This window comes from Opisthorchis viverrini, assembly GCF_000715545.1.
Source record: "Opisthorchis viverrini unplaced genomic scaffold opera_v5_57, whole genome shotgun sequence".
NCBI lineage: Eukaryota > Metazoa > Platyhelminthes > Trematoda > Opisthorchiida > Opisthorchiidae > Opisthorchis > Opisthorchis viverrini.
The window spans coordinates 650,157-675,080 of record NW_008751714.1 but is presented as its reverse complement, the minus strand read 5'-3'; the positions used below and the strand labels follow the sequence as shown (position 1 = coordinate 675,080).

The 24,924-nt window shown below is 42.3% G+C and overlaps 1 protein-coding gene across 1 annotated transcript in view; it reads left to right on the top strand.

Annotated features, from left to right (window-relative positions):
- Positions 1-4,782: 4,782 nt before the first annotated feature.
- T265_13344 (hypothetical protein) overlaps positions 4,783-24,924 on the top strand; it is a gene marked incomplete at both ends in the record, with an annotated part of 62,278 nt that continues 42,136 nt past the window's right edge. Inside the window, 4 exons of the mRNA XM_009168455.1 lie at positions 4,783-5,072; positions 13,417-13,849; positions 19,863-19,969; positions 22,615-22,728. Of these exons, the coding sequence (XP_009166719.1) occupies positions 4,785-5,072; positions 13,417-13,849; positions 19,863-19,969; positions 22,615-22,728 (942 nt within the window). The remainder of the gene's footprint in view (positions 5,073-13,416; positions 13,850-19,862; positions 19,970-22,614; positions 22,729-24,924) is intronic.

Below are 24,924 nucleotides of genomic sequence, written 5' to 3'. Positions count from 1 at the left end.
ACGCTGAGTCGCCAGGGCGCACTTGCCCCGAATGTCAGTTCACTTCCTCCGTCGGATTAGTGGCTGTCGTTTTGCTTGTATCCACCGCGACTTGCCTTTACCAACGCCTGCTGTTTGCTTGTTCAAATTGCTTGAGCTGTTTTACTTGCCTTGTTTGCCCTCCTCGACCAGAAAAAACTGGCAGCTGGGGTATTTTATTATAACACAACTCGCATTTCACTGCTTGCGTGGTTTTCCGCAGTGCATATCTGGTAGTGTGCACGAGGGTTCAAATCTCGCGTGATGGACGGGTATGCCCTGCTGAGCGCACTCGCCTTGTTGCGCTGCGCTATGGTGCTTTTGTATACTCGCCACTCTCCAGTAGCATCGCTCATCGTCGGTGGTTCTGAGTCTGGCCTTTAAATTCAGGAAATCAAAGAGGATCACTACTGTTTGTTTCTGCTGGTGTTGGACTCGCCTAGGTTGACTCATTTACCTAGTGGCGCCATAAACTGCGGGTAAAACTGGCTTTTTGTCTGTCAAAAACATCATACGTGGGATTGTCTGAAGATACGCTGCAAGGAAAATTCCCGAAAGTATCAAGTGTGGGTGTTTGAACAAACAGCGCTCTCAGCGGAAGGCCATGCAGCCCCGGCTTGTCACGTATTCTGAGCTGAGCCGGAGCTGCGCGTTCGTATGTTATATCCCATCGTGTTTCTGTGGGACTGAGCGAGGTTCTCGGCAGTTTTTGAAACTGCAGAGATAGTGCAGAATAGGACCAGAAGACTTCTGAGACGTGGCAAGTAAACTGCCCGTTTAGCCGGATATTTATTGTGGCCATTTAATCATGTGCATGTGCGGGGATTTTTGCGATCCAAACGGCTGCTCAGAACCGTAATGCGAAGTGATTGTGAAGGAGACTGCAAAATGAGGCACATACGCACGGGCGCACAGTGCGACACGATAGAGCAACCACGTATCCGTCTCCTAGGTACAGGCCCTTACTTTTCACCAGATTAAGCAACTGGATTCACTGACTCTGGCATAAGCTTCTCCTCCCCGAAATCCTACATAACTTTCTGCTGCTGTTCCCTCCCGGATGATAACTTCACAGTTAATGGAAATCCTATCAATCATTCGACGGAGATCAAAGATCTCGGCCTAGATACTCCTGTTCGTTCAGCCCTTCACAGCAGGTACAGTTCCATGTTGCCAGGATCCGCAGGCCCAGTTTTCAGTACCGGTCTCCTATCACCTTCCAAACAAAATTGCCAAAATATTTGAGCTAAACGTAAGGTCAACCGTAAACTTATTTCCCGCAGTTTTCTCTCTTCATACACGAAGTTATAGACTAGCAACTAGAAGCATACAACACTCATTCATTTGGTCAAGCAAAAGCTTGTCACCCCCATATGTTCCGTAACTGCTGAAACCTCTTGGTGTGTTATCCAGCTCGTGCAATCCTAAGCCACTACTTCTTCTCAGTTTACTACGCCCGCATCTGGAACAGCCTTCCTGAGCAGTTGCGGAACATCACGCATCATAATATTTTTTCTCAGTTCATGGGCGATTTCCTTGCCTGCGAAACTGCTGCTGCCTTGATTAATACCTAACCACCCCCGACCTCCTTTACGAATCAGATCCAGTGTGCATTTGAACTTAGCGACAATACAGCTAGTGGGCAATAGAAGATCACGTTGTCATATCTTCCTACCCTATTGACCTGCTTCAAGCCCCTGTAGGACTTAAACGCTCGCTTGATCCAAATAAGTTGTGTTACGGGCATGGTTGTTTTTGGTTTTTCTGAACCAAATTAAATCCAGTTCACGTCAAGTCCCTACCCCGGATCGTTTTAACAGCTCTCGGCCCAACTCTAACGAAAACCAAACCAAAGTAAGCTTTTTTCTTCATTACTAGAACTCATTATACACCAATATGCCTACGTACGGTATCCACCTGATGATTCACTCAACAGCTCAACAAACACTCACACAACACTTCGCGGTACGTTCCTGCTTGTTGTGGTAACTCACGCCAACGCTGAGTCGCCAGGGCGCACTTGCCCCGAATGTCAGTTCACTTCCTCCGTCGGATTAGTGGCTGTCGTTTTGCTTGTATCCACCGCGACTTGCCTTTACCAACGCCTGCTGTTTGCTTGTTCAAATTGCTTGAGCTGTTTTACTTGCCTTGTTTGCCCTCCTCGACCAGAAAAAACTGGCAGCTGGGGTATTTTATTATAACACAACTCGCATTTCACTGCTTGCGTGGTTTTCCGCAGTGCATATCTGGTAGTGTGCACGAGGGTTCAAATCTCGTGTGATGGACGGGTATGCCCTGCTGAGCGCACTCGCCTTGTTGCGCTGCGCTATGGTGCTTTTGTATACTCGCCACTCTCCAGTAGCATCGCTCATCGTCGGTGGTTCTGAGTCTGGCCTTTAAATTCAGGAAATCAAAGAGGATCACTACTGTTTGTTTCTGCTGGTGTTGGACTCGCCTAGGTTGACTCATTTACCTAGTGGCGCCATAAACTGCGGGTAAAACTGGCTTTTTGTCTGTCAAAAACATCATACGTGGGATTGTCTGAAGATACGCTGCAAGGAAAATTCCCGAAAGTATCAAGTGTGGGTGTTTGAACAAACAGCGCTCTCAGCGGAAGGCCATGCAGCCCCGGCTTGTCACGTATTCTGAGCTGAGCCGGAGCTGCGCGTTCGTATGTTATATCCCATCGTGTTTCTGTGGGACTGAGCGAGGTTCTCGGCAGTTTTTGAAACTGCAGAGATAGTGCAGAATAGGACCAGAAGACTTCTGAGACGTGGCAAGTAAACTGCCCGTTTAGCCGGATATTTATTGTGGCCATTTAATCATGTGCATGTGCGGGGATTTTTGCGATCCAAACGGCTGCTCAGAACCGTAATGCGAAGTGATTGTGAAGGAGACTGCAAAATGAGGCATATACGCACCGGCGCACAGTGCGACACGATAGAGCAACCACGTATCCCAAAACTGAAAGAATGGGGCTCGTATATGCGAGCTGGCTTACTTGAATTTTAGCGAGTCTGTTTCTAGAAACCTTTCCGTGCTCGCTTTTGTGCTCCTCGGTGTATGGTGAATTCTGACATTTGTCGTATGTGTCTTGCTGTTTCAGGTATTGGGGCGGTCTACCAAGTCATTTTTATTATCAGGGCGCTCCCTTTGTACACTGTAAAAAAGAAAGGGTCTCAACCAGGCTATTCTTGGTCCTTCAACGATCCCCTCAACCCACAACTAGAATAGTCTGGGAAACATATTGTGACGCATGTGGATTCTGGCACACAGAAAACCGTCTACGTACTGCCTACGAAGCAGGGATGAATACCTTTGATGAAGGTGTGATAGAGAGATTCCAGTGTCTCGGCAGGATTCCAAAAGTTCTGCACCAATATAACCTTGAAGGAATGGGCATTCATTCATTCATTGACTTCAGGTGCTCATTTGTGAGCTCATCGAGCTTTTTCTACAAAGAGAGCTTGGTTTTTGTGTTTATTAAGCTCTCGGCACTATCACCATAGATTACAGTGTGTACTTGTTTAAGATCCTTCGAGAACGGCCGCTCTATTTGGCATCACCCTCCACGAAGATATCGGTTATGTGGAAGGTTTATGGCGCAAATACAATGGAAAGGTTTGCCGTGTCTGCAAACTTCATCCATACCGATCATTGTGTTGCCGCTGTGAAGGGAACAACTGTAAATTTGTCTGGTCTGTTGTATCGAGGGTCATTGTGTGACGGAGGCTATAAGGGATAACGGCTTTCTTGTGTTCTACCAAATGACTGATCGACTGAGCGAAATTGATGTAGCGCTTGGCCTTCACAACAAGGGCAACGTCACGTTATTCACCCATCGGTGTGCCCTCTATTCAGATATTGACCTCCCTGGAACAAATAAGATGAGCTCCTCTGGGAAGTTTCAGAGGCTGGCCACCTCTACGAATCTGCTATTCATGTCTCAAGGTGTTTACAGCGCAGTCCAGACGAATTCGATTTTGTCCACGACTCACATACGGGCAATCTCGGTTCAACAAACAGCGTAGTTTCACGCATACCCGTGATACCAACTAAAGAGGCCAGTCCGTAAAACTCTCGCACAGTCGAATTGCCTGTGGGGTACGGGACAACTGCTTCACCTTCATCGTCTTGAAATAAAAGAATCGGGAACCGGACTGCGAAATTCACTTTCTCAAAATGTTTTTTCAACAAGGTACCCGGTCTAGGATTGAATTTCCTGCTCGCGGTATGAGCCCGAAGGTTTTCAACGTTGCCAATTCCATAATACCAATTGTCTCACCCTTCCCTCTCTCTAATTTACGGCTTTTGCTTGGCTAGTACATGGAATATATAATGACAAATTCCTTCAAGCAACCTGGCAATTGGTTAGGGGGTCCTCTTCTTTCACCATTCAGTGTTTGACTGTCAGGAGAGGGTTATAACAACCGTTTCTTTATTCTGAATATCAGCCCATATCGAGTACAATGTGAATACAAACCCTCAGTGTTGTTTTCCGCTGAACTAATTGGTCTGCACTAACCCGGTGCACATTGAAAGGTCATTTGACAGCACACGTTTAAGTGACAAATGAGGCGTCGCGGGAAGGGAGATGTCAAAGATAAGAAGGGTGGCAGTGCAACCGAAGGCAATGAATAGTGGGTTCACTAATGAGCAATTTCAATATTCTCACCTTTTTTAAAATAGCGTTTACCCAAAAGTTCGTTATTTCGGGCTGGTGAGCTTCTATTTTGATACTCCTGAAATTTCTCATGCTGTATTAGTTCAGATATTCGGATTGGCGCGAGAAAACATACTTAGTTATTGGACTTCTACTTGCCGTTGGGGTTGGCATTTCTGGACCTTCTAACATACTTGTTTTTCGGCAACTGGTTAACGTTTTCTCCCAACCGGACCCAAATCGACCGTTCTCCGCAAAAGATGTCAATCCTAATATAATATGGTTTGCAATCTTGGGGACTATAGTACTGGCTGCAGCATTTACGCAGACGGCGGTGATCGAGATTGCAGCGAAACGTCAACTCAGGCGAATTAGGCTACTATATTTCAGGGTAGGTTTCGTTCACTAAGTTTCATCACTGCTGTACTATGTTTCAATTTATTTCTACAATTGCTCGAGTAAAGTTTACGCTTCTTATCCACATAAGGGTATTACAGAAAAGCTTCTTATCCACGTGCCTCTTGATGCAATTAATTTATAGGTTCCCTAATAAAATCGTCTAAACTAGTGATATTTTGGTTGAACAAGTGTCTTTGTGCAATGTAAAATTGCTGCGCAAAGCCCCATCTTAATAAAGTAGTTGTAAAAACGTTCTGACAAGTAAGCAAACTAGATCCGTACAAACCCGGTTAATCCGTCCTTGTGCTGGGTAGCAGTTAATCCCTTGTTCACTTCTGAAGGTTGTTTTATTGCTGAAGGACAGTACATGTGAAAGTTGAGAACTAGTTATCTTCTTGCTAAGATCCGCACATACGCTTCAGTAAGCCGTCTTTTTACAGCCATCAATCTTCTGGAAAGTTTATTCGACAGGCTAGCCCGTAATGGCAGTATGATGGAGGGATGAAGCGAAGTTTCCCTTGCTCATAATACTGGTGTTGTTCGATTGGCTTATCAAACAGAGATAAACGCAGAAAAACGCTAGCTTCCACCTTTACGGCACTCACGTATTGTCTACCATGTTCACTATTACTATCGATATTACCATTATGGCCATCATAATTATCATACTCGTCAACATACTATATTACCGTCGTGGGCGGCAACGTACCGTTTTCGGAACCCATTGCCTAGCTGCCATAAAACCAGGCAAGGAGAGGGCTCTAAGCACTGAAAAACACCTCTTCTACCCTTCATTAAGCTCTTCTGTATGGTGTTCTTAGCTTCTAGAAATCAGTGTTCTCCAAATGATAATTGTGAGGCAAGAAATTCTCCATTGTTTCAGTATATCAGGGTATTTTGTGTTTTAAAAACGATGGTGGGTTCATAACCCTTTCTGTAAGCTTGTTTTGGCATCCTAAATTCGGTTCAAAAACTCTAAATCCGCCGGCTAACAAAGTTTCACCAGTAATCTACCGTGATTTTCCTATAAGGCTCGAAGTTCTGGAATAGATTGGGCAAAATATCAAATGAAATAGATAAGTCTGAAGCTTATGGATATCTTGTTTGCATTCTTACATCCATTTAAAAGCAGAAGACACAAAAACCACTGGATCTTCCTGCAGCCTGTTTTCCTTTACGGATGACCATTAGTGTGACATATGCCAGGGGAGCAAAAATGACCAAACAATCACTCGGCATTTTTTATGTCTGCGTGAAAGGCGATATACCAGCCATAGTATTCACCAATAAGCATCTGAAATGACTTTATACTTCCAACATCCACGAAGAAATTTACATGAACAAACATCAAAGCAGGAAATCTAACCACAGATTGATTATTTACTCGGACATATCTTGGAGAACACAGGTCCAAGAACTGTCCATACATGAAGCCCAGTGTAATCAGAATTGTTTATTCCTTTGCCTAGAATGTGTCCAGCGGTGATGCTAATTACCTAGGCTCTGTTTTTGTGTTGGTCTGTATGGACTTGACCGTAACTAAAAGCCTTAAGGTAGTGCTTCTTGGAATGATCTAGTAAAGCCATCGGAAAATGACATGGAAATGACTGACGATTTTTTCACGCTTAGTTATGATTTCCTCCCAAAAATGGTTTGCTTTTAAATCAAAGCCTTCATATTTGATATCAATTCTGCTTCATCACCTGAATTTCAACCCAGAGCACATTCCCGTGCAGTATTTTGTCAACCTCTTCAAAATTTCACCTAGGTAGGACTGATGAATATATAATGAGGAAGATTTTATCCATATTAAAAGCCGTATAAATATTCCGAGTTTACATTTGTTAGAAGTCTTCCAGAACAGTCAGTTAGTGGTCCAAGGACACACTCTGTGAGGTTCTTGAGTTGATGTTGGTGAACTTCACCTGATCCGAGCGAAATGTGGATGCCTATAATTGCTATTTCGCAAAGCATACTATAAAAATTAGGTATATTTGATGGTCTCCAAGTGAGGTTTTTCTCTGGCTTCAAAAATATAGCATTATTTTCAGGAACTTCAGGGCCATCAAAATGCCACCGCCAGTCATTTGATTGAATTTTAGGAAGCAGAAGGCTGAGTGCCCATATAAGCTGTTGGCTATGATGGGTTATACACCAAAGCATTGGCTGCATCCTGCATCACGGTTTAATAGGTTTCTTTTACATTTTTCAGTTGCTGGCTCTTTTTGATTCTACAGGAATCCCGACAACGCTGCAAAATATCATAAGAGCACGCTCATGGTAGGAGATCTTTCTAAATGCTTCTAGATTCAAAGAACTGACGATTTAGGGTCACTTGATTATCCAAATGGATCATTTGAAAAAGCCTGACAACTGATTACAAAATCCCTTGATACATCTTTTGACTTGCACCCTGGTTGTTAGCACGATGATCGACCGTCACAATCTAGGTTTCATCATACATAGAAATATTACGGGATTTGCAAATTTCCTCCTTGGAGCATGCTTTAAGATCTTCAAAGTATCCGGAAGATTCAAAAAAGAACTTCTGACCTTTTTGAAAGCCAACTTAGGGTTCGAAATCAAAGGATATTACAGTTGTGGGTTAACATCTTACTGAATAATACTCATTAAGCATAATCCAGCATAAGTTGTTCCAGAATGCCTGATGCTTACAACCGAATATACAGAATTTAAAGGATTCGGCTGGCAGTGCCAACCACAAGTGATCACTTGAGCAATGAGCACAGGACATTCTTTAGCTGTTCTGCTTGATTCTCTTAGATAACTGACGATCGTAGTTATAAGTCAGGTGCATCACTAAGTGTCCTACATGTGGATTAAATGAGAGATCATCAAAGAAATTTGCAGAAGTGTTGGTCAAAGCAACGACTCCTGAAGAAATCTTTATCTTATGTCAACTGACTCTTAATTGGTGCCCCCTAATTTGGCTCGTATCATCCCGCCAAGCTCAAGACCCTTTATCCCTTAATAAATGTTTGGAACTTGATTGCAAGGATAGCTGTGCTGTGATCAGCAAGAAGAACGTCTAACCAATATCCGACAATCTTTATTCGCATTCATTATTATGAAAAAGCAGGAAGTCGTTAAATAACAACCTTTACTACACAGAATATGAGATGCTGTTTGCTTTAAAAAGCGCTGCCAGAAAAGCATATGTGAACCTCCCTATCTCCTCCATCTCTTTGCTGGTGGATAAGTTTCATTCATTTCATTAAGTGTTTGATAAATGCAAATAATTGCTGGAGGGATGCTCAAACTGAATAAGTTTTAAGCTTAGTCTGTTTCGAGCTCCCGCACTACACCCTCTAGAGTTGATAAATGTAAGATGTCCTAGCCTCTTAGAAGTCGCAACAAATGTTGTCCGTGTCAGAAAACAAGGTATAAGGTGGGTATCACGGGCTACTGAATTATATAAAAAGAACGACCAAAAGTGCAGCAGAAGTAAACTTTGACTCAAAGCACTCTAAAAACGGCGAGCCCTCTTAAAACTAGGTTTCTAATATTACCCGTATTTTAGAAGTGCTGGAGGGCGGTCCACCCTCTTGATCACTGCGGCTTGCTTTGGTCTGTCGGCTTCTTGTCGCATCAGTACCCTCAGTCATTTTGCTTCAAACTCCCCCATCACTAGGGGGTTTGGGGTTTTTGTAACAAAATTCCAAGGAATAACAACTGACTTTGCGGAAACTATGCACGTTTTCTTGACATTCTGAATTAATCAGAAAAACTCACGTGCAAATATAAACAACTTCACACATTTCTGGCAGGTTTACCTGAGAAGCGCGCGCTCTAATATCTGGTCTTTGTTTTGGGTCCTGTAACATATTGTTTTTTGTTTAGATCGCACTCGGGTCTACTGGACCACCTGAGCCACTCAATTCAACCGAGGGAGTTGTCTCTATCATCAGCATGTTTCCACGGCCATCGGATGAACACGTATCTGGTGTAATTTCCAGTTTCGCTTTCTTTTTTGAGTTAAGTTAACCCATGGCAAAAATCAAGAAACCGCATCCAACGAACGCACGGAGAGATTTGAACTCGAGACCTCCAGGTTGTCACTTGGAGCCTTAACCTTGCTTAAGTTGTATCTACCCATAAAAGTGTCAGTGATTTTCAACGAGCATTCAAAGTTAGAAGGGGTTCGAACACCCACTTGCCGCTTCCTACAAATAATCACATTATTCTTCCGGAAAATAAAAAGGATATTAGGCGAATTCTCCATCTATTCAGATCCTCAAACTAAAAAGGACCTATACTTTGCTGCCATTTCACTCTAACGCCACCGCATAATTGTAGTACCTGCAGTTTTGCGTTCTACTTGATAACTTGACTGTGCGATACAAAAATAGTAGAAATGCTTTCTAGTTGATAGTTTGACGACAAACTCAGGAGCTGCTCAGGATAAAGTAACATGACGAAGTTGGTTGGTCATCGCGAATTTGTTCTGATGTTGTGACAAAACGGGTTCCAGGCACCGTTATAGTTACCAATGACCGTCGGCCTTCTAGATCGTCAAACGGGAGCTGTTGGTTCTCTGTGGAGATTAGTTGAACGGTTTCTTTGGATATAATAAACCATACCTGTGCAGAATATTGATCAGGTTTCTGGGCGAGTGAAACGTGCCTGAAAAGTCAAATAAACTGTTGATTGGTCAAGGTCCTTAGGTTTATATGCAAGAAAAATTCTATTAAAGTAGCATATGGACCGCTATGAAATAATTAAGGCGTTTCGCTTGGGCGTGTCCTTTAAGTAAGCCGTACCTAGCAGTCTGAAACTCACTACGCACGATGAAAAATGGCGGGCTGACAAAATACTTTATGGGGGTCTTATCAAGTTACATAGTTACAAGAGCTAAAACAGTAGCGTTTACCTCAATGTAATAAACGAATGCGGGGATAATATCGCGCCGGCTGTCACAAAAACCAGTTAAGGTGCACAATACCTCTGTTCTAGTCTTTTAAACCGTATGAATTGAGAAGACTCTACCGAGACCATGTCTGTTGAGCCATTTCCTCCCTTGCTCGCAAACAGTTGAGTGTTTCCCGAGGAATGAGATACTACTTCACAACATTACAGGTTATCCTTTTCCGTAATATCCGGGTCTAGGCGTACCGGCTAAATCTACAAAATGGTTATTCCTGTGAAACATAAAGGAGCCATTTAGGATTTTCCAAGTCCTTCTTTTAATTCATGTTTCATGTCCCTCAAAGCCCTTAAACACTTAGACGGTAACCATGAAACAAATCATGGTCGTTGTTCCTGTTGGAACAACACCAGTTAACAGTGGTGCTTCATAGTATACGTAATGAAATTTGAAGAACTATCTATTTATTATTCCCCTTAAGTTCAAAGTAGACTGTAATAAATAAAATGTATTGAATCCTGGTTACTCCGTTATTTGATTTATCGTTCGACAAATAGGATTTATTACGTTTTTATGCTCCCTGTTAACGGGACTGGCCCTGTTGTTTCGGAGACGACATTGGACTTGGTTTACATTTGGTGACTCTTCTTTAGTACATCACACAAAACCAATTGGTGCATCATGTGAAGTGTTTAGCGTCTCTTCAGATCTCTAAATTTGTTAACACCGTTTTGGTTCGCGTTTGCTCCGTACTGCCTTGTACGGAAGCGGTGAGTGGATAACGGACCGGGTTTCTCGACCTATATATGGGTTGTTCTGGGTTAGCTGTTCCCTTTTAATTATTCTGGTCAAGGATGAAATGGTTTTGCGGTAACATTTAGCTTTCCTCAAAGAATGGCTTCACTTGCAGGGAAAAAGCTGTGTCAAAACATCCAATATATATCGTAAATTACTACACCACTATTGCTATTGAAGTACAGATGAGCGAAAGCAAAACGGTAACTCAACTAATCAACCGGATTTGACCAGAGCAATTGCTAATGCTCGCCATAAAGTTGCTCAGCCCATACACTTCCGAATCTTACATCTAAAAGCTTTAAGTTTGCGTGTTGCTGGTCACGCGTTTCCTCAGCCTTCTTGTGCATATGGTCTTGACAGGTTAATCTATGTTAATGTATAGGTTATATAATCTGTGTATTTTTGGGCATGTTTTTGATGTTGCGGCATCACACAACGGAAAAAGTGATACATTGCGTGTTATTTTGGTAGTGGTATTTTGGCTGGCTGGCGAGTGGTTGACGTATGCGCTCCGGCCGTGCAGTGGTGTCAGTCACTCCAACCGTTTTTCATGACACAATCAAACATTTGGAATATTCTGTATGCTCTACTTTTCACAGACAATAATAATACCCTAGTGGATGAATAAATCGCCTCGAGCGCAGGTCAACTACGATATCCATCGGAAAGCAAAAGCACTGTGGCTTACATGCCTACCACGTTTACACTTAAGTTACGCTTTGTGTTTGTAAAACTAGCCTACTTATTCTTCACTGAACCTGTCAGATTCAAAGCTTAGTTGGCTTCAAATTTGACAGGTTCAGTGAAGAATGAGTAGGCTGTTTTTGCAAACACAGAGCTGTAAAAGTGTTTTCACATTGTAAATATTACAACAAGGGGGAAGACATTTTAAAAAAAAATCTTACGGGCTCCCTCATGCAGAAGCGACTACATATTCTATCGCCTATGCAGCAAAAGATCGCTGCCTATGTGCAATCAATGGTTGTGTTCAGCCCTTACGTAAACAGTTGCAAGGTAAAAATCCCCTGAGAATTCCGGAGACGGGCGTCTCCAAAAACCCTGAATCAAGTTTATAATACCGTTGGAATTCGAAACCTTGCAAGATGGCAGCGGTGTATCACTATTCACAAAAAACGTGGCCTATTTTGATCACTTATGGGGATAGCCATTAAACCAACTTTATTTCTCATTGTGATCAGGTCGATCGTAGGAAAAAACGGGTGAGTTATTTTTAAAAAAAAAATCAAGAAGCTTTCAAACAGTTACTTTTCTACATAGCTCCTCAAAGCTGCTTGGCATGGAATGTGAACACTGTCGATGACAAAACTTTTAACGCCCTATTTTTCCCGAAATTTGCTACGCTGCTTGAAGTAGTTTCAATCAGAATGTTTTTTCTGCAATAGCTTAGCTCTCCGTCCTGCGGCAACTGTTCTGGTTGATGCTCACTAACGAAGGAGCACTAAATTTGTGTTCTCTTTTCTTTGAACCAAGTTGGCCTGGCGCATTATCGGCCATGGCGATATTAAAGTACTGCAGCTACTCACCATGATTGATTGAAGTCGTCTTCACTCACTTTAGTGCATTTAGACGTATTATGTTGTCAGATTCATACATTTTGGAACCGCAACTGCAAATGAAAATGCCTGCCAGTTTAACTGTTAACTGAAGCGCTACTTAGCACCAGGATGACATACTTGTATTGCTGGTACCCAATCGCGTTGAATTTCCTCATGGCTTTCATCCAATTTTCAGGATTTCAAAACTCAACTGATGAGGTTTCATACCAGCGGTGGATGAGGAGCTCACGATGGGTCTTACGGTATTTGTATTTGGTAACACAATCATAGCTTCTGGGAGTGTGTTCCACTTCAATAACTGGGTGACTGCAAAGAAGTGCAATCCTCTCACGTAAACCGCCATCGCATACTGGCAGGTTTGTCGTAGGCATTTGTTTTGTTTGTTTGTTTGTTTGACCAAGAATAAAAAAATTAATTGATCTTTTCCGGAAGTCTTCATCTCAAAGAGAAGAAACGCGAAGTGATGCTCGGAGTTAAAGGATGTAGGTGAGAGAAACCACATTGCCTATAGCCGTGCACTTCTGCCTACCTGTTTCGGTCTCACTCAAGCTGTGTGAGCTTGGGTCTCAGGATTTTTCTCATTTAAGACAGTGGGTTTTTCTCTGAATGCAATTATTATTAGCCTTCAAAGTTGTCAGACCTGAAGAGATTTTACTTACTCAAGCGGTTAGCCTCAGGTTGGCTTGCTTTTGAGTGATCAGATCATCAAACTTCTATCGATGCACTTCAAATTGTACTTTTAGGGTAACAATCAGCAAGGATTTTTTATCCCCATTAACATTGAGTGTTTGAAATGTTAGCGCAGTACCGTGGGAAACCAAGTCAACGATCGATCCAACCATGGTCATTTTAAGTGTTTGAATAAGCATTAACAAACTATTGATCGGGAATCGTCCGATCCCATAAATTAGTAAAATCGAAGAACTAGTGCATCTTTATTGTTTGTGTTAACATCTAATGATTTCTATTCCAACAGTGCCTCTTAGATGTTCTCGAGATGTTGGCCAGTCTGTTATTAATTGTCTACTCATATACGACCACTAGAACACAGTTTGTTACTTCCATTCACTTTTTAGGCAATCCTGAGGCAAGATGTATCCTGGTTTGATGCACAGTCCACAGGTGCACTCATAAGCATGCTATCTCAGAATACTGAACAGATCGAAACAGGCATAGGACCCAAGCTGAGCGAATTCACGCAGAACATTTCTGGATTCGTTGCTGGTATCGTGATTGCCTTTTCAATAAACTGGAAGCAAACACTGGTGGCTTGTGCCTTGTTACCATTGGTTGTGGTGGCATTCTCCTTGTTCGGTGTTCTAATGAAATACTTTACGGTGAAAGAATTACAGGCCTATTCTAGTGCCGGTTCGATTGCGGGCGAGGTTTTGGCTGCGATTCGGACAGTGGTTGCATTTGGCGGTGAAGAAAAGGAACTGAACCGATACGCTACACACGAGTACAAAGCTGAATCTGTTGGGATAAAGAAAAGTACAGCAATGGGTGGCGGTGAGTTGATTTTCTGCCGAGAGTCCCTATCCTATCTAGATTGAGTTTTATCAGATTTTGTTGAATTATGTCGTTCCACATGCAGGAACTCCATCTGATGAGTGATGCCTTTTCGATATATTTCTAATCGTTCACGTCACGAAAAAACTCTCCTGCTTTGTATGAGACCTCTAATTAAGAGCCAATTCTGGAACAACAATGTTTGTTACCCAGTTTTTGCGTCATATGAATTTTGTGTTTTCTTTGTAATGTGCTACTCAAAAGGTTGCTGGAAATCCATCGACAGCCCACGACCGGTTTCGCTCTTCTTGGGGCTCATCAGGCAGGCACAGTTCCCGGGTTTCCGTCAACCGATCGTGCGCTGTCGATGGATTTTCAGCAACCTTATGAGTAGTACATTACAAAGATATACATGTATCGCGATATTTCAAACATCGTAGCGACTGAAACATGAGGCGGCCTGGTGCAGCATATTCAGTTGCCTGAGAACGTCATAAACGAGAGATTCAGCTGGGTTCCAGGTGAGTCTCTCGAAAGAACCAAATTAGTTTGCAAATGAGCGTATATACGCTAATTTTGTGTTTTGTTTAAACCATCCTGGAATCGAGCGGGATATACTTCATCTACCAGCAAAAATTCTCAGGTACATGCATGGCAACCAATGCACGACTAGTCAGCAATTTCGTCTTTTTGAGCTTGTCGTTCTAAACGAACTTACCTGAGTTCTAAGTATCTAAAAGAAGCCCAGAAAGCAGCACGAATTCTTGGCTAAAGCTACTACAACAAATTGTTCTTCCTTATGGAAAGTCCCATGAAAATTTGACACTTGAGAAAAGGTTGGCACTGTGCATCCTGAATAATAGGGGCAGAGTGATCCATGGAAAGTGTGTGCCCAGAAAACAGGCGATTTTTTGGCGTGATTTCCGGCTTACAGCATAGAGGATGTCAACAAATGACAAAATAAAGGCCTAATAACCGGCAGGGAAATAGCATTGTAAGGAATTGGATCACTCTGTAGGTTATTCACTAGTTCCTTCTCTGTGAGTGAGAGGATCGTAAATCACATTTGACGCGCTTTGTTCACAAATGAGTAGTGTAACATCCATTTATTATTGTTGAATGTTTCGGAAACGGAATATTGTACAGGAGTAATTTGTAGATGAGTCATTATCCCCATGTAAAATCAATTCGACTTTCAAATATGAGATAAGAATCACCAAACCACACATTTATCGATGAGCGTCAGGCGGTTTACGTCACGTGACAAAGATTGACTTGGTTTGTTACAGAGGAAATTCACCGCCGTTGAAGACTGACGCTAATTTTGTGTTTTGTTTAAACCATCCTGGAATCGAGCGGGATATACTTCATCTACCAGCAAAAATTCTCAGGTACATGCATGGCAACCAATGCACGACTAGTCAGCAATTTCGTCTTTTTGAGCTTGTCGTTCTAAACGAACTTACCTGAGTTCTAAGTATCTAAAAGAAGCCCAGAAAGCAGCACGAATTCTTGGCTAAAGCTACTACAACAAATTGTTCTTCCTTATGGAAAGTCCCATGAAAATTTGACACTTGAGAAAAGGTTGGCACTGTGCATCCTGAATAATAGGGGCAGAGTGATCCATGGAAAGTGTGTGCCCAGAAAACAGGCGATTTTTTGGCGTGATTTCCGGCTTACAGCATAGAGGATGTCAACAAATGACAAAATAAAGGCCTAATAACCGGCAGGGAAATAGCATTGTAAGGAATTGGATCACTCTGTAGGTTATTCACTAGTTCCTTCTCTGTGAGTGAGAGGATCGTAAATCACATTTGACGCGCTTTGTTCACAAATGAGTAGTGTAACATCCATTTATTATTGTTGAATGTTTCGGAAACGGAATATTGTACAGGAGTAATTTGTAGATGAGTCATTATCCCCATGTAAAATCAATTCGACTTTCAAATATGAGATAAGAATCACCAAACCACACATTTATCGATGAGCGTCAGGCGGTTTACGTCACGTGACAAAGATTGACTTGGTTTGTTACAGAGGAAATTCACCGCCGTTGAAGACTGGTGATAATGAGGATACAGTTCACACACTACTCTTTATATGACTAAGAGCAAATTATTGGTGTCAACGCCTATTCTTTCACTTGTGCTGTTGATGATATTCGTTTTATCAATACGAGTTGAAAATATGTAGCCAGATGCTGACATTTTTTTACCGTCTCCATTTACTAGACGTAATGCATGCTCACAAATAAAGGTGGAGATTGAGTTTCACGGAGAATCACGTGCGTCTGGGTGCGTGTATCACATTATCAGGACTGCGCAAACCAAATACATTATTTCAAGCTTTTTGTGCACACAGTAATGACTAATGAGGTTTGACAGGCAAAGCCTCAGTGGTGATCAGGAGTTTCAGCCTCTTGTTGCCTATCAAACAGTGAACAAATTATTCGATTCATTGGTCATCATGTTGCGGCTCGATCATGGCGGTAGATGACACAGGGTCGCGGTTTGACCTACGATGTCTTGGAGAAATTTTTCATATTGCGCAATATGCACCTAGGTTTGGCATCCAAGTTAGTCTCTTTGGCAGCAATTGAAAGGTTAGAGGAAAGCATATAAACTACTTCGTCACTCTTATAGAATAGGTGTCCCTGCAGCTTGAATAAAAACCAGTTTCTCAGCATTGTAAGCGTCTCATATGGTTCTGGATATTATTTCTCGTTTTTAAATTTGATATTTCATTAGCAAACTACACTCATTTGCCAACAAATTTGGTTTTGCGACAGACTCATCTGGAACCCAGCTGAATCTCTTGTTTGTGATGTTTCTACACTTTTATTGTCCTGTGCCAACAGAATGAATACCAATGAAGCGTTCAGGATGTTACTTAATAGTGATTCTTCTGTAGAGCAGGCTTTTAGCTGACCAATACCTCTGTAACTCGTGGGAATCGGACAAAGCCAAACTACGTACCGCCCCAAATAAGCTTTCCAGAGACCGAAACTTGAAGTGATCCCACAAGTTATGCGGTTTCTTGTTTGAGGACTCAAATGAAAATTTGGGTGGCTTTCGAGAACCACCTAAACCTGCTTATTGTGCACACTGGTAGGTCACAATTTTAATGGCTACTCAGCTCCTCCGATCTAAAAAAACTTGAATCGCTAGGCGATAACAATCGGTCTTTAGTCATGCTAATCGGGAAAGCAAAGGTTTCTGGCATGATTTATTAATACTTTACTACGAAGGCCATTTACCGGAACATGAGTTAAACTTTAGTTAAAAAACTTAGATAGGATCACATCTTTCTAATATAGAATCCCATTCCTGACAGACGGAAGTCAGAGTCTCTGGTCCATTTTGATGTGGTCATCAACACAATGACGAAAAAAAGTCTCCTAGTACACTTGCCTTTCACTTTGTAAGTGGCGTCTGATCTACTTTTCTTAGACGTTTTTGATCTTTGACTACATAGAGCAGGGTAGGTGATTCCATCCTAATTCTGACTTGTCTAAACTTCCTTAATTCTTTACCTGTTCCACTTAATTATGACTTTCATATAAATACCAGTTGCAGACCCTTCTGTCCAACGGAACGTATGTACAACCATATCAGTTTTTGCCTCGTACCCACTATCCAGACCCGTCTCTCAAGCTGGTTTTCTACTTTACGATCTACTGGAACAGTGAAAACACAGAAATCCTATCAAAAGTTGTAACGATAAAGCCAAGTGCATCCAAACACGGACACTGATGATTAGGTTTGATCAAAAAGCCGCGTGGGCCGCGGATTTTGGTGTCTAAGAGTTTCTCAGTCAGCACAGTGCTTTAGATCATGCTCAAATGCTTCCGATTTCCAGAGACTCGACTGGACGACTCTTCAGACTGAATGTGTTGCATAAATGCCGCATCATTTTTTGGTTGAAATAATATTCAAGACATCCAGATATCTTTTCATGAAACGACACTACCCCAATGGTTACTCAAAGCTAGGCGCCGCAATATTTATTTTACTTCCAATTACTTCCAATTGATTGAGACTTGTTCTGGTATTTATGAGTACTTTTTGAGGTTGAAACCAAACCAGTCTGGTGAAAATAAGCACCCATCTGCAGACTAGAGTGTTACTAACGGGAAAACCAACTGAATCCATCGGCTATGCTTTTCTGCTTACAGATCAACTCAAGTTTCATCATGAACGATGAATTTCCTATTAGCCGTAGTAAGCATGACCATATAGTTACATTGTTTGGGCAAATCATGGAGGCATACTCTTTGAATTTTCACGAATATTCCTCTCTATGTGAATACCAAATTGGATGCATATCGACTGGAACACCTTTCATAAAATGAAAGCTAGTTGACCGGTGAGACTTAGATGTACCGGTGTGTATGTTGTCTATAATAATACTCCACTAAATGAGGTGCACAAAAACCGACTCGTGCTTCCGTAGGGATAACGTACAAGATAACTGCCCATAGGCGGAAAAGTCACCCAAGCATCCCTCATTTTCGAAGCTCATCAGTTAGACTGGCTCCTATCTCTGCCTTCTCTCGAGCTTTCCGGTGAACTTGGCTGGTTTATAATCAAGTAGCAACTAAAAGTGACGTACATTTGATCAGAATTTCTGTTTAACGGTCATTTATTAATCGGACGACCATGGACGACATTGATAAATCGATAAATTCAACTCCTAAGAAACCTAAATACTGGTTGGCCGCTTGCATAACGTTTCCTTGTTAATACTTTGAGTTGCGTACTGAACCCGATTATCTATCGGCAACCGAAAAAATATCTCTATAAGCGTGCGAGATCCAAAACCCAAAGAACTTTATCCTGCTTTATCCAAGGCTACTTCTGTGAGCTGTCTCTAAGCTTCAACATTTTAAGCTGAGTGAAACGGCGGTACCCGTTCAACTTGCCACGGATAATATTCTCATAGTTATAGTGAACAGTGAATCGGTCGATGGCTGGTGATTGCCCGCACAGTAAACGCTCGGGGATTTGGAATATGCAGTTATTTGATATTCTGAGCTTAGAACGCAAAAACGCCTAGGTAAAACCGTTTCGGTTGCTCGTACGATGTGAACCCAAAATAAAAAGATCGCCATTCAGAGATTGTCTTAAGCCTACAGGCGGCCTAAGTACAGTGGCATGATAATAAGCTTCAACCATCATCTCTCCCAGCTCTACCGGGACATCCCACCTCCCAAAACATAATTCTCCCTGATGAATATCCAGTGCCGCACCATCTGGGTTACAGTGGATTGTAAAGCGGCAAAACAGCCGGACTGGTACTAGGGCTATCATCTCGTGGTGTGACAGCACAGTCGGGCAGGTTTTGGTCAAAAGTCGGAGCGGATATTCTTTTGGTAGATATCAGATAGATATTGGGCAAATCAAAATGGGCGACTCACTTGCGCTTCTCTGGTGATCTAAGTTGTTTAGGTTAGTTGCCTGTGAGTACGGTTCTAGCCCGACACGTTCACCCGAAGGCCGTTAAGATTGATGTGACTGTGGTTGTGTTTGACATTCTGTGACAAGCCTGCGTTCCGGGATTGAGAGGGGTTAATTTCCAGAGCCCATGTTTCGCATTTCTTGTCTATTCTTGTATCAGGGGATAGCCAGAAACATGTTCCCTCTCTTTATTGAACCAAACAAGTTATCAATATAGGGGTGCACTCTAGCTGGCCGATGCGCTACAGTACCGATGGGTCCATCTGAATTGTAAGTAAGAAAAAGCCCAAAGAAACCAATAGTCAGTTGGCAGATGATTACGAACTGCACAGAGAGCTAACAGACCCACTGTAAGCTCTCAGGCTATCACCGCTGACTAAAATCTAGAACAGGTTTCCAGATGATAGCATTCCGTCAAAATGTACGTTCCACTGGGAACCTTAGCTTAGCTAACCGTACCGTCAGTTTTGTAAAGCAAACGATTGCACACATTTCCAAGATCCTTGTCAATTTGATTTTTTAATTTGGTCTTTCCTTCCTTTTACGTCATTATCCAGTTGGTGGATCTATTACATTTTCCGTCTACTGCTCTGCGGCTCTCATATTTTGGTACGGAATCAAGCTTATCAATGAAAATGAGACCGACGCTGGAAGTGTCGTTCTAGTAAGTAATTCTGATGACTCATCTATGGTTTACTCACTCTGTGATACAGTTCGAAGTGTATACCGCTGGACAACATATTAGTAGTTGGCCAAACTGACGCAACATTCTCACCAACAGGCTAGCCAATCACTGCAGCATTTTACAGCTTTCTTAGCTCCTAAAAAAACGGTGTCAACCAAGGTGAGCAACTTAGGTCGCTTGGTAAACAGCTACAAGGTTTCCAAACGATCTGCTTGCCCAGAAGGTAGCTCAAAGAAATTGCAGTAGTGGTCAGAGCCAATCCTTTGTCAAAACCAACCAACTTGATATGAATGATGAAATTAACCACTATCATTCGTATGTAGATTCCCACGACACTAAAAATTATATGCCGGATTACGGGGGAACACAACTTCGCAACCATGCAACTATGGCCGCTAACAAGGTCAGTGCGAAACAGTCAAAATAGCTCAGCGAAATCTGATGCTTGTCAAAGCGAAGATTTCGTCGAGTTGAGGAAACTTGGAATATCCCCTATGATTCTGGTTTCGCCGTTCACAGAGACTGATATCAAGGATGGTCGGTCGCTGGTCTACTAGTGTAGCGATGGATACCACTGATGAACCATGCGAGTAGTCTGTGGTTACTGGCCAAGCTCCGTGCCGCATCTAAGGGAAGGTGAAGTGTATTGCAGAAATTCCGGAGCCATTTTGCAGTGTCCGTTTACCACTGTGTAATCATCATCATCATCATCATCATCATCATCATCATCATCATCATCATCATCATCATCATCATCATCATCATCATCATCATCATCCTGAGGTGCCTATACCTCCAACCGCTCAGTCAGACAATCTGGAAAGAAACTGACAGCAAGAATGCCACTGACATCGATTAGCCGCCATTTCTTGCAACGTCTCCAGCCAAGCACAGACGAGGTCTCGGGGACCCCATCTTGGGAAGCGTACAACACCAACAACACCCAAACTCTTCGTGATCTCTTTCAAGCTTTTCTGCCAAATCATGTGCTGTCCACCTCGCGGTTTGCGCCATCCTGAAGGAGGCACGGAGAACAACACTCGTCTTGGTAGACGGTGTTTCGGCATGCGTAGCACATGACCGCGCCACCGCATTCGATGATGCTGGATGTTTTCCCGGATTGAGGTGCCTGCAGCACAACCAAATACCCGTTTTCTAATCGCCTCGTTACTGACACACTGACGCCATCCACAACCAGCCACGCTTCCCACTGTGTAATAGTCAATGAATATGCAAGAAAGCTCAAGAAGATGTGTTAGGATGTTCAGTTTTTAAAGACTATGTGCATATGAGATGTTTACTTTTCTCTCTAATGATTTGGAACTGCTTAGTTGATGTTTGATAATAAGTAATTTCTTAGCGAGAAGCTTTCCTCCTTTCAACATTTGGCATAGAACAGCTGACTTCGTGTGTCAGAAAAGATGAACCGAATTGATAAAAATATGAATCGGTACTCCTAGATCCTTTGTGAGACGCATTAGTTCTCAATGTTAGATTGAAGTTTGAAAATGGGAAGTTGGTCTCGACTGATGCCAATAGAGAAAATAATCAACTTTCTTCAGTTGTCTATAGAATGGCGATGAAGAGTTTATTGTAGTGTATAAAAATGTAGAGCAAAACGCTCACTGTTTAACTCTCCAATGGGCTAATCTCCGAGGTGACAGCTTTTGTTCGACATCAGTAAGGACGAATCTGTTGCCGCGATCCCGTTACTGGAAATATAATTACTCTGATTTGAAAGTCTAGATGCGAGTGCTGAACTGGTTTCTCTATCTAGCACTTCAAGCACTGAATTTTATTCGCTTTGGAGGTGTCAAGTAGCACACAAGTGAAAAGTCAGGAGGGTTTACTATAAAGATATGCTCTAGTGGATGGGCTATTCGATAACGAACTTGCTTAACTCAGAGTACCGATTTCGCACAACCAATAGGAACTCGAGGTCCGTAACATCGATAAATTGGACGATGCATATGCTTGAGGAAAACGTTTTATTGCTAAACGCGTTAGGGAATCATTTTTTATACTTAACCTAAGGTTTTTTATTGGAAAACAGAGCAGCATTATAGGTATCTCATGTATTGGGATCTCTGCTTTCGAAAGCTTTGTTATAGACTTATACAGAGGTGGCCTATTTAATAAAGTGTAGGTAAGTTTGATAACACTTTATCCGGTAGAAAATAGGTGTGGTATATCTTCTGGTAGAAGACGTCGGTGTCTTCTAGATGTCTGATTTCCATGTTTAGATGCTGGCACCCCTAGGCACCCAGCATAGCCGTTAAATGATCTGGTGGCTGTTGGTGCTTGACAACGGATCTGATCACTAGCCACCCAATCGATTACCAATGAACGCACCCGAGCTACCAGTATCCAAAGAAATTACTTGGGATTATTCTTGTATCCGACTGTTTTCGGTCACTTTCCACTACCCACTTGATGGGTCCTAAGCTCTGTCAGTTTTGCCTGCCTGTTAGTTGATTTCATCTTGTTGAATTTGCCTCACCGAAGCCCGTTGACCTTTCTGGATTTACACCATTCACATATGTATTTTGGCGACAACTAGTTCAGGGTTGTTTTTTGAATGATGATTCATTACGGACTGTTTTTCTTTCTGTTTTCGATTCCAGGTCTTCATCAATGTTATCATGGGAAGCATATATCTGGGTAACGCACTACCGTGTTTCCAGTTTTTCGTCAATGCCCGATCCGCTGCTCAGGTGGTATTTGGAACGATTGAACGCGTAAGTGCCAGATGTATGGATGGCATACTTTATCAGTATGCTAGGTACGAATAGGTGATATTGATTTGGCAGCAAAACATGTTTTTGTTAAAGCTTATTTACGCCATCAAGAAAATATGGAGAGTTTCAAGGTGGAGTTACCGGGACGCCGTGACCAGAACACTTGACTTTTGGCTATCCTGAACGTGTCTCCGTGAAAAGAATGGCTTGCGCGCACACGATTTGGAGTCAAACTTGGGGCTTGCGTAAACGGATTAGGAATCAAGGGATAGACAATTGTGACCAAACACTATGCCAACATTCAATGGGCTCCCAGACGTGGCTGTATCGAAAGCATATAAGCTTCACTGAGACAGTAAAATTAGGCACATGAAAAGATCATCGGTGTGAAGCCTTCTACCATATGTCTACATTCTGCTATGCACCAATCTGTTGTCCCACAGTCACACCAGCTGGCTACCTGATATATTTAAAATTCAACTTCATGTTTAGTCTCAGATGAATTGGTTATCAACGGATATACAAAGCATCATTCATGTAATGATGCAAATCCAAATCATTTTTTCGCTTTACTGAACTATGATTACTGACGGCAAAGGTGAAATTCATAGAGGTATCTGATGTTTGATTTCTGGTGTCAGTGAAAATGGAATAGTCAAGAACTTCCAATCAGTTTAGAGCTGCGAAAGCATCCAGGCGTCTGGATTCTGCGCTTTGATTACAAAATGGCAACTTTTCAGGGGCGTATAGGGATTTCAACGAACGGAGGTGACAGCGCAGTAGTCTTAGTCACAAGATTCAAGAATGGCAAGATACAGACCCGAGACCTAAAAGCTCAGCAATACGAGAATTTCCATTCATGGGTGTAAGAAGATTGTACCTTGGTGTCATTGATTTCAGTATGGTAATCATTCCGTTCTGGTCTATACAGCAGTGGATTTTTAATTAAATGGACCATTGAGGAAAAAATATTCTGCACTTCCGTGAATCAAAAACTGGTTGCACTCAACTATGCTCACAGTATTAGCGTCCGCACTCATCCTTCTCTCTCTGGCGTGCCAATATTCTGTCTTGGCTGCTCTCTGCCTACTTTCCAATCGTTCAGCTTACCCCCCCCCTTCCGAATTGCCGAATACCTCTGTCGAGTGCATTCAAGTTTGCCGAAATACCACCGTTCAATGTACTATTTTGACAAAGTCTCGATCAAGTCTCGATCACATCCGACAGTCTCTCACGGGAAATTTGCCCTTATGACGAGTACCAGGTTTCCAAATGTACCCACTACCCCTCATTTGTACAGCAGGATTCTTAGTGAGATAGAATTTCCAAAACTACCCAGTCCCGAATTTTTATTTTTCTTACAAATCGACGAGAACCTTTCGCTCCACCACATCGGTTATACATAAGTTGCTTTCGTTCGTTTTGTAGCAACTTGGTATCGTTTTCTATCCGGCGTTTTAACCATGTCAATGGAAAGCTTGTTACTATCAAGATTATCTCCAACACACCAATTCCAATTGCTTTGTGTGAGTTCGATTCTCAGTTCTTGGTACAGTATTTTCTAAAGTAGAAGGAATTAGCGAGGCCTGAACAGAAGTCCTGTTGCTGGCGTTTGACCGACCTCGAATTCCCATTCTTTTGTTCCAGCAATCAAGAGATAATCCTCAGGGGGAATTTTGAATTTAGGTTTAGAATGATGGCGTCTGCCGGGGAATGTTCTCAAAAGCTAAATAACTACACCAGTAGGATTACAGCTTACCAGATATGTATTGCAGTCAATTGCGTTGGCCAAAACAGTAGATATTACTCACGCAAGCCAAAAAAACAACTCAAAGTTTGCAGTTAAGAAGTGCCATAAGGGCGACTCTTTATTAGTCGTGCTAGACAACTTGTTGAAGAGCCGAAATTTCCGTCAATGGATAAAAGTTCAGATTTTCTCAATACGGACTTGAATGTCACTACCGTAAAATCTGGTGATTCTCAGTGCTACCCGGCTACGATGTACTCAGTAGTTTAGTTTCGCTCCATCAATTTCATACTTTGAAATATTCCGATGGTCGCTCCTTGACTGGATGTACCAAACTATCATGACACGGAACACTGTCATTTCGTCCGCCCATCAGCAACTCCTCATTTGCTTTTAACTTCTTAGCGAATCAGTGGAGTTGGACACTGTACCATAGTATTGAATCTAAC